This window comes from Cryptosporidium andersoni (assembly GCF_001865355.1).
Source record: "Cryptosporidium andersoni isolate 30847 chromosome Unknown contig_85, whole genome shotgun sequence".
NCBI lineage: Eukaryota > Apicomplexa > Conoidasida > Eucoccidiorida > Cryptosporidiidae > Cryptosporidium > Cryptosporidium andersoni.
Genome location: NW_027122805.1, coordinates 1 through 10,351, shown reverse-complemented (window position 1 = coordinate 10,351; position 10,351 = coordinate 1). Strand labels below are relative to the sequence as shown.

Genomic DNA, 10,351 nt, shown 5'->3' with positions numbered 1-10,351 from the left:
ATAAATATTTATGGCGCTTTTTTAATAATAATAATAATAATAATAAAAAGCGCCATAAATATTTATATTAATAATAATACTAATAGATTTATTTTTATAAATATTAGGTATTATTATTTAATTCTTCTAAATAAATTATAATAAAATATATGAAAGGAGGAAGAACACGTCCATCTTCTAGTTCCTTTAATTTTACACGTAGGACAGAATTAAGTGAACAACAACGTTCAGAAATTCGTGAGGCTTTTGAATTATTTGATAGTGATTCTACTGGTTATATTGATGTAAAGGAGGTAAAAGTCGCAATGAGAGCCTTAGGATTCGAACCTAAAAAAGAGGAACTTAGAAAAATATTATCAAATGTTGATATTAATGGAATGGTCAGTTATTCAGATTTTCATGATTTAGTTGAAATGAAAATTTTACAAAGGGATCCACGTGAAGAGATGTTAAAAGCTTTCAAATTATTTGATGATGATAATACAGGAAAGATTACTTTTAAAAATTTGAAAAGAGTTGCTAAAGAACTTGGTGAAAATATAGCAGATGAAGAAATTCAAGAGATGATTGATGAAGCTGATAGAGATGGTGATGGTGAGATCAACCAAGAAGAATTTATTAGGATTATGAGAAAGACAAATCTTTTCTAGTATATATAATTACTTAATTAAGATACTTTATAACTTATAGTGGATATTCATATTTTTACGTGATATATTACTTAATATTACGTACATATATTAAATAAAAGAAATAAAATATATATAGGAAATATTAAAATTGTGATATTTCGATATATTATAGTAATAAGGTTCATTATACAATATTGCTAAATATTAAAAAGGACTAAATAATTTAAATTTAATAATAATTTCAAATATTATTTTTATTAAGTTATAGGCGGTAACATGGTACTAACATGGTACTAACATGGTACTAATTTAGCAAGTTATTAGGCGGGAATGGCGCTAATTAAATTTAAATAGTATATTATTATTATTATCATTATTAATAAATTTTTCTATTCTTATTCTTATAATATTATTTATTGATTATTTGTATTATTTTCAATATTAACTAAACCAGAAACACACTGCCTGCATACTGGACATGAGATTTTCCTAGCAAGTAAATTACTAGTACATTCAATACATAAGCATGCATGTCTACAAGGCAATAAAATTGTTTGTTTTGGATTTGTAAGGCAAATTACACATAGATCATCTTGAGAATATTTATCATTAGATTTATTTTGTTCATTAATACTACTATTTGTAATATTTAAACCATATAAATCTTGTAATTCAAATATTTTGCCATTATATTTTACACATTGCCTAATAACTCTGATTATATTTAATTTATCTTTTTGGTTATTATTTGTTATATTAATTCTACAGAATGTAAATTGAGATATATCTGTAATATTTTGTATATTTTTTTTATCTGAAGCAATAGAAGATATAGTGTACTTTGTATTTTTATTATTATCTTTATCTTTAATATTTATATCATTTCTAACCAAAGAAAGTGGTTTTAATAATATTAAAAATGAATTTACTAATGGTTTATCTAAATGAATAATTTTTGATCTATTTATACCATTAGGTAAATGTACCTTTAATATAGGATTTAAATTTTCAATAATGTTTTCATTAATACTATCTGTAGAATATAAACTAAATAATGCATCTTCAGTACAATCATATAAAAATTCTAATATTTGACCATTATTTGAAAGATTGATTGATTTTCTATTAATATTGCAAGGATTTTTGATAGCCTTAGCACTTTTTACTTTTAAAAGGTGACAAGAATTTACATTAGGTGTTTGAAATGCATAATTTAGATTATTCTGATTTGTATTTGAAATATCACTTTGATCTCTTATTGTATTAGAATTTAAAATAACTTGTTGTCTTGTTGGTTCATGATGATCACGACCTTGTCTTATAAGGCTAAGTCCCATTACAATATATAAAGACACCTTAGATTTATATTTATTAGAATATATTTATAAATATCCTTCAAAATGAGGATAAACTAAGGCGGTGAAGTAATATTTATAAGTTTTATAAATAGAAGAAATTATCAAAAAAAAAAGAAAAAAAAAGTAACTAGCTAAATGACTAAAAGTGACAATCTACTTATTTTATAGGGAACTTTAGCTTATTTCCTACAAGTCTTTTTTAGTTCAGCCTTAACTAAAGCCTGTCGTTTCTTACGAGCAACTAATAAAGAGTGCCTTTCAAAATCAGTCATATTTGCCTTAAATATCTTGGTAATACTGAAAATAATAAAAAAAAGAGTTATATAATATATATATATATATATATATATATGTAGATAGAAAAAAGTTAGATCAGGCAGATTACTTCGAATATATCTTTATTTAATTAATTAATAAGTAGTATGTCAGTAAGTCAGATATTATATTATCACCATAAATATAAGATATATTCAAAGTAAGACGAACGAGACAAAGAAAGTTTACATCATTCTTGCCTGACATCAATAATTTATTCCCTCTATAGATAAATTTGAACTTACCATTTTCTACCAAAAGCAGTTTGATTAAATTTCTCAATTGAGTCATCCTTACAAAGAATCTTTGTAATTGTACTAGTTCTTGCACCTCTTGGTATATGTGCCTTTATTTGTGTTAATGTAAGTCTCTTCAATGGAATACTTTGTCTTCTAACTCCTGTAGTTGGGCCATCTATCAATACACGATTAAAATTGATAATATCAATAATAAAGCATAATTTCCCTGTATCTGGACCAAATTGGATACGGCATAAACGACCTGGTTCAACAAAACGGTTAAATAAAGTCATTTTAATAAGTAAAATCGTACTTCTATAATTTTACTATAATTGTCTTATTATTAAAACACAAAATTAAGCCGGAAAATATATTATACTTAAATTCCGCGTCTTATAGAGTACACTTTTTTTTTTTTTTTAATAACTAAATATAAATAATCAATATTTAGTATTAATAATCTAATAGCTCTAATTATTATTTAAAAAATATAGCCTAATACTATTAAGTATTAAATTGTCTTTGAATGAGAGATGAGATGAGACGAGACGAGACAAATGTGACCGCTTAGTAGTGAATATTATCCTTAATAATTAGATAGGTACCGAACTATTTTTTAAAATGAAATTTAAATTACTTACATGTAAATTTTATATCATTTTAGAATATTTAACAATAACTATTATTATTATTATATTATACCTTTTTATTTTTATTTATTTTTAGAAGTAATTTACTTAATTTCACACTAATCTTTTTAATTAAAAGTAACTTCCCAATAACATCTTGAATAATTCTTGTGTCCTTATCTTCACTTTGATTATTATTATCATTATTATCATTATTATCACTATTATTATTATTATTTTGATCTAATTCTGCACAATAAAGAGAATAAGCATAATATAAGCTAGTAAAGAAAATAGTTCCATTTTCAAGTAACATTAAATGTCTTGGCCATACCCAACGAATATGATGTTTATTTGGAGTATTTATATCAATTTTTTTAATTACCTCACCTTTTCTATTTAATAAAACAATATTATCTGTTTCTGTTAATATAATTAAATATAATGGATGACTTGTACAAGTTGATGTAATAAATCTACTTGGTGATTTTGTTACAAATCTTGTATTCATAAATGAATGTATATTATTAGAGTTTGATATACAAATTGTAATATCAAAATTTACAATCATATAATTTGAAATTACTAACACAATTGATTGATATCCCCAGAATTTTGCATCATTTATATTCCATCTAGAATCTAATAATTTTGATTTTTTAGATGTTAAATTTGATAATTTAAATAAGGTTGGATAATGATATCTATAATTTGGTAATATATAACTAATTTTATATTGATTTGAAGAATTATATGAAATTTCTGATCTTAATTTTGATGATAAAAGGTACCATGGTTTAATTGGAAAATTAAGTAAAAATAAAGGAGGTAAATTTAATATTGAAATAATTCCTTCAGAATTATCTTGAATAATAATATCATCAGGAATATGAATAACTTGTAGTGAACATAATATAGAATGATGTAATCTATCAGGTGATCTTTCAATAGCAATCATAAGTTTATTTTTATAATCATAATCTAAAAGTATAAATTCTCTGTCTGGTATATTAAAATTTAACCATTTAATTGATATTTTATCCACTTTATCAATTCCTAAATATGAATTTGATATAGAACATACTATAAAAGAGGGAACTTCATTATTATAATCATTAGATTCATCAATATTAGATGATATACTAAGTTTATCACCAATCACTTGTCGATATTGTATATTAGATCTAAGTTCTAGATGTTGGAAATATTGTGAATCAGTTATATTAATATTCATTGGGATAACAGGTGTGTATTCTGATGTCTTTACTATAAAATTTGTAGTTGAAGAAGAACCTAATAATATATTTAATATTTCAGTATTTTTAATATTAATATGTCTAATTGAGTATATAGGCTGTATTATAATAAAAGAATCTAAATTATTGGATTTTTCATCACTTAATGATAATTGTTTATTAGTCTCATTTATATTTTTACAATATATATAACCGTTCCATGTTCCAATAATAAACATTTCCCCATTAGTATTTATTGTACATGGTGGAGATGTTAAAGGTATTCTAGCAATTCTTTTAATCTGGTTTTGACAATTAGCTGAATTCATTAATAATAAATTTATAAAAACATAATATCCAAGAGTTGGATTTAACCACTCTTCTTATTTAATAAATTATCATAATTCAAAAAATTTGCAAATTTTTCTACTGTATATAGAAACTTTGTATGCAAATTTTTAAATAAAAAGGCGGGAAATAAAATATTATTAATAAAATAGAAAAATAGAAAATAAAAATAATAATTGAGTAATTTTTTTTAGCCTGAATATTAACAATAGTATTTCTATTTTGAATTTTTTTTAGGGAATTTCAAAACTAATCATTTGGTTTTTTTTGATTTGGATTTCATTGTCAAAATATCAATATTGAATATGACATCTCATAGAAGTCAAGAGAGTTTGAATACAACTCCAGAAATTCAACTTCAAATAACAAACAAACTTAAAGAGATATTTGGTGATGATGATGTCTCTGTATTAACAGATTATATATGTCACATGTTAAATCATAATCAACCAAGAGAGCATATTATAAATGAACTAAAAGAATTCTTATCAGATGAAGCAACACAATTTGGGACATGGGTTTGTGATTTTGTAGAATCTGAATCAATAAAAAGTGTAGAGAATAGTGATAATATATCAATTAAAGAAAAAAAATCTAATGAAGGTAATTCACTAGATGATGCTATTTCTAGTGTCATAAAGGATAAAACAATGAGTGGAAGGTCTATAACAATTATTGGAACTCAAAGAAATAAGAATTATAAAAATTTACCAACAAACACTTTTGGAAATAAATTTCCGAAAGTATATAATTATAGAAGTGCTCCATATACTGGTACAATTGGGAATCAAAATGGATTAGTTGGTAGATTTTTACATCCTTATAATCAGGTTTCAAATACTAATAACCAAACTGGACTTACAAATTCTGGAAATTCAATACAAACAGGGGGGTCTATTCAATCAAATAAAATTAAGATTAGATGTAAAAATTGGCCAAATTGTGAATCAGGTGATCATTGTCTTTATATACATCCAAATGAAGCTTGTAAGCTTTGGCCCCATTGTCCTTATGGACCTGGATGTTTTTATATTCATCCTGGTGTACCATGTAGGTATGGTTTAAGTTGTTACAATACTTTATGTAATTATTCTCATCCAAATGGTTGGGATCCAAATCATATTGAAGCTCCAGTTTTTAAATATGGAGGATATAAGAATACAACCCTTATAATTAATAATAAACATTTAAACAATGATAGAAATAGAAATAATGAGGATAATAATAAAATTATAACTAATGGAGATGATATAAATAATGTTAATAATATTAGTAAAAAATCTGTGATAAATTGTTCATTAGCACTAGTAACAGATACATCTTCAAATATACAGTGCAATTCTACTGATATAATGAATACTGATGTAAATAAATAAAATATCCTAACTTTATATAGAATAAATAGTAAATATCAAGATATATAAAGTGACTATTTATTTGTGTTATGAAATATAGTGATTAAGATACTACTATTGGTAACACTCAAGGATATTTAGAAATATAAATTAATATACATTACTTTATAAATTATCTAAGGGGTTTGTAGAGTTAATAAAGATATCTTAATATTATAAATAATATAGTTAAACCGTGATATTAAGCACCCTGAAGTTACAATAGAACTTTTCTCTTATTGAGAAATTTATTATTAATAAAGATGAAATTATTTGAATAGATTTATATGATTGTGGGTACAATGAAATATTGACAATTTTTAAATTGTAATATATTATTATTTATAAATATTTCATAGATTACTTTTCTGATTTACCTTTTTTTTTTTTTTCTTTTTATAACACTAAGGAGTTATATTTTCATATTAATTATATATAATGTTTCTTGAACATACTTCATATATACCCATATAGGATCTTTTTCTCATATATGTATATACATTGTAGTATTTATATCTAATATCTAATATTAGCTTTTATTTCTTTGATAAGGAAATATACTTTCTTTATACTTCATAACCTATGAATATGTGAGACGAGACATGGCCATCAATTTTAAATAGTATTATACAAGCATATTAAAGGCGCCAATATGTGACTCTTTGGCGTCTACAAAGGACAAGGTGAGACTTTCTTTTGGGAATTGAGCCATATAAAAAGGGAATTAACATAAAAATATAGAATGCCAGTCATATATTCAATAAACACTAGTAACAAGTTTGCTGCATTGAGTGTGAGTGATGATGAGGGTGAACCTGTTAAACCACAATTAGAAGAGAAACTAAAAAAGTCTGAGCAGATAATTATTAAGAACAATATTAGTGATAATAAATCTAATATAAAAGTTAACTCCCGAAGTGAGGAGGCAATAATCTCGAGTCAGGTACCTGTAAATAGTATTGAAAAGGACTTAAGAGGTCGTAGAAGAGGTGGTAGTAGTATTTATAGAGGTAGTAGAGGTGGTTACATTGATCATCATGGAAGGACATTCGATCGTCGTGATGGATCAGGTAGAGGTCGTAGAATTCCTAAACATGGAGCTGGAGTTGGTAATTGGGGCACAACTGAAGATGAAGTTAAGGCTGGAACTAAAATAGATAATAGTATGACCAACTTTCAAGAAAATGAACATCATTCAGTTGAAGATTGCAATAATAATACGGGGATTAATAAAGTAGATGACTCAGCATTAATAGTTAGCTATGAAGATTACATGAAACAATTAGATGCAAAACGGATTGGAGTTAAGCAAGATATCTATATAGAAACTAATAATACTCAGAAAGATTTTGAGAAAGAAGATTTAAAGCGATATGTTAGACAATATGGATCTACTAATTCAAATATTAAGAAACAGCGTTCACCAAGAAATTTTAATAAGAATGAAAAAACTAAACTAAATTACTTTGAATTGGCTGCACAATATGGACGTAGGGCTACAGGTCGCAGAGATAATCATTTTAATAGAAAAGAGAAAGGTGATACTAATTCTAATTTACGTACGGCAAAGGTATCTGGGAGACGTGAGGCACCAGATGTTACTGACATTCGTGCATTTCCAGAACTTAGCAATTCTTCATCATAGTTCATTATTATTACAATTTTAACTAGCTTAACAAATAATAAATTACCTGTACTCATATATATAAATCTGGAAGAGTTATTTTTTAAATTAAGATACTCAGAGAATAATAATATTTATAATATGTATGGAACAAAAATTTAACAAATTAAATGAACATCTAGAAAAGTACTTTTGGAAACTTTTATTGAATTGTAATTGCACTAAAAAATGTAAACTAGTTTTTGGTTTTGTCATACTTTGTTTTGATTACTACATTCACTTTTTAAATCATTTGGCCCCTAATTGTATTTCTATCATAACTAAACTTTGTCACTTTTATTCTCGTAATTATTAAAGCTATTTGTAATACTTATGTTGTTGAATCCTAAAATGTTCAGAAATCTATATACTAATATAGCTATTAATACAATATCTAAAGCTTTGATCTTCTTGCTAATAGTTTATAGAATTCTCTTTTATATCTATGACTTTATTATTTCTGTTAATTTATATTGTCAATCATTATTTTTAGTTTATTCAAGTAAATCTAATTTAGGAGCTACAGTATTAATAATACAATGCACTATTATCAATTAAATATATTCATATCTCAATGCTATTATTTTGTACACATCCTATAGATTTTGGGTATGAACTTTCTAATTTTTCCTTTTTTGATTGAGATGTTGTTGAACGTGATTCAGAGAAGTCAATAACATATTGTGAATTACGTTTCTTCTCTGTTTTAAATTTTTCTAATCCTGGTGTTATTCTATTAGTTTCTGAGTCACAACCTGATTCTATTTGATAATTTGTCATTTTTATATTTGAAATACAATTTAAATACATTACCTCTTCTTCAATACATTCACTTGAATCCAATAAATTTTCATACTTCTTACCTTTATTGATTATAAATTGTAATAACTCCTTTGATGTTATTATTCCTTCATAATGTATACTAGAATTATTTGATGAATATATTAGCATAGATCCAACTTTATTAATTGGCATATAAGATAACAATGATAATAGTGTTGCAATACATATTTTACCATCAATACATAATACTTTATTCTGTAAGGTTTCAGAATTTGTAATTAATGAAATAGAATTTAATCTTTCAATATTAGAAACTGATTCATCTGATATTAAAATATTTGAAAGTTTTTTAAAGCATTCACGATTAATTAATTTCCTAATTTCATATTCATATTTTCTATTATCCTGATAAATTCTATATTTATCTTCTTTCAAATTTATTAGTTTTGTTAAATCTAAAAAACCAATAATAACAGTATTTTCATTCAAAATTCGAAAATTATTATCTAATTTAAATTCAACATCTTCATCTATTGTATTATTACTATTATACTTCATTAAATTACAAGATAATGTTTCATTAGTTAGATTTCTCTCATCTTGTAATGATTCCTTACTAACAATATTTTCTTGCTCATCTTGTACAATTAATCTACAACTATTGTGACCCGAATTTATAGAATATGATAATGATAGCTGCTTTGTTTTAGTTGTTCCCATAATAATCAATTCCGTTATTCCATTATATATATATTTATTTACTAGTTCCATATTAATACTATCATTTACATTATAAAATACACATTTACTAATAGGTAACATTATTGTAGAAATATATTGTTTGCCTGCTAATAAAATACTTTCCATCAAAAATAGTTCATACATACTTATTATTTTTCCCCTTGCATGGTACTCAAGAAAATTTTTTAATTCATCTCTTTTATAATATATTTCACCATGATATCCTACTGTATTATCTAAAATATAAGCAATTGGCTTAATTAATGGAAATAATATTAGTTGTATGATTCTTATTAATGGAGAAAAAAAACCACCAATCAATAATCCATATTTTGCACAAATAGCTTGTGGAATTATTTCACCAAATATCATTATTAATAGTGTAGATATTGCAAAACCTAACCATCCAGAAGTAAGTTCAGATATTAATATTGAGAAACCGGCATTTACAGTAACATTACCAAATAACAATGTTACCAATAAGAGGTTTCCATCACGTCTTAAAGGAAGTAAACGGCGAGCATACTTCGACTTACGTTTTGATAATCCTGATTTTCCAGTGATTGTTGTAGATACCTGTAAATACAATACATCCAGTGTCATCATACCTAGAGTAAGTCCTGAGAATAAGGCAGATCCTATTGCTAAAATTACTGATGTTGCTATAAGGACTGGGGTTGATAAATAATGTACTGTCTCCATTTTCAAAGGTTTAAAGTTTTATTTAATAAAGTATCTTTAATTTAAATAACTATTAAGCCACAATTATAGATGCTCGTAAATTTTAGCGCCTTAGAAGTATTACATGTATCATTTGTAAAACTTAATACCACATAATTGTTACAGGTACCTAATATATTATAAATAGTATGTATAATAGTTCTAAAATATCTCTCTATGAGTTTGTTTAAGTTTTAATTTTAAATATCCACTAATTAAATGAATAATGATATACTTAAAATTATAAATTAAAGGTGGAACTAAGAAAATTGACCACTTTTTTTTTTTTTTTTT

General features: G+C 24.7%; 7 protein-coding genes across 7 annotated transcripts; 3 read left to right on the top strand and 4 right to left on the bottom strand.

The window, feature by feature from the left end:
- Positions 1-149: 149 nt before the first annotated feature.
- Positions 150-650, top strand: cand_038610 (centrin; the record flags this gene model as incomplete). The annotated part of the gene is made up of 1 exon (XM_067214084.1): positions 150-650. One exon carries the CDS (start codon positions 150-152, stop codon positions 648-650), a length of 501 nt encoding a protein of 166 aa, XP_067069719.1.
- Positions 651-1,045: 395 nt separating this feature from the next.
- cand_038600 (zinc C3HC4 type domain-containing protein) lies at positions 1,046-1,969 on the bottom strand (the record flags this gene model as incomplete). Its single annotated transcript, XM_067214083.1, has 1 exon — positions 1,046-1,969. The coding sequence occupies one exon, from the start codon at positions 1,967-1,969 to the stop codon at positions 1,046-1,048; it is 924 nt and encodes a 307-aa protein (XP_067069718.1).
- Positions 1,970-2,169: 200 nt separating this feature from the next.
- cand_038590 (60s ribosomal protein L14) lies at positions 2,170-2,837 on the bottom strand (the record flags this gene model as incomplete). Its single annotated transcript, XM_067214082.1, has 2 exons — positions 2,170-2,287; positions 2,551-2,837. 2 exons carry the CDS (start codon positions 2,835-2,837, stop codon positions 2,170-2,172), a joined length of 405 nt encoding a protein of 134 aa, XP_067069717.1.
- A 293-nt stretch (positions 2,838-3,130) lies between these two features.
- Positions 3,131-4,737, bottom strand: cand_038580 (uncharacterized protein; the record flags this gene model as incomplete). Its single annotated transcript, XM_067214081.1, has 2 exons — positions 3,131-3,153; positions 3,282-4,737. 2 exons carry the CDS (start codon positions 4,735-4,737, stop codon positions 3,131-3,133), a joined length of 1,479 nt encoding a protein of 492 aa, XP_067069716.1.
- A 324-nt stretch (positions 4,738-5,061) lies between these two features.
- cand_038570 (uncharacterized protein) lies at positions 5,062-6,132 on the top strand (the record flags this gene model as incomplete). Its single annotated transcript, XM_067214080.1, has 1 exon — positions 5,062-6,132. One exon carries the CDS (start codon positions 5,062-5,064, stop codon positions 6,130-6,132), a length of 1,071 nt encoding a protein of 356 aa, XP_067069715.1.
- Positions 6,133-6,892: 760 nt separating this feature from the next.
- cand_038560 (uncharacterized protein) lies at positions 6,893-7,795 on the top strand (the record flags this gene model as incomplete). Its single annotated transcript, XM_067214079.1, has 1 exon — positions 6,893-7,795. The coding sequence occupies one exon, from the start codon at positions 6,893-6,895 to the stop codon at positions 7,793-7,795; it is 903 nt and encodes a 300-aa protein (XP_067069714.1).
- Positions 7,796-8,377: 582 nt separating this feature from the next.
- On the bottom strand, positions 8,378-10,039 carry cand_038550 (uncharacterized protein; the record flags this gene model as incomplete). The annotated part of the gene is made up of 1 exon (XM_067214078.1): positions 8,378-10,039. The coding sequence occupies one exon, from the start codon at positions 10,037-10,039 to the stop codon at positions 8,378-8,380; it is 1,662 nt and encodes a 553-aa protein (XP_067069713.1).
- Positions 10,040-10,351: the final 312 nt, after the last annotated feature.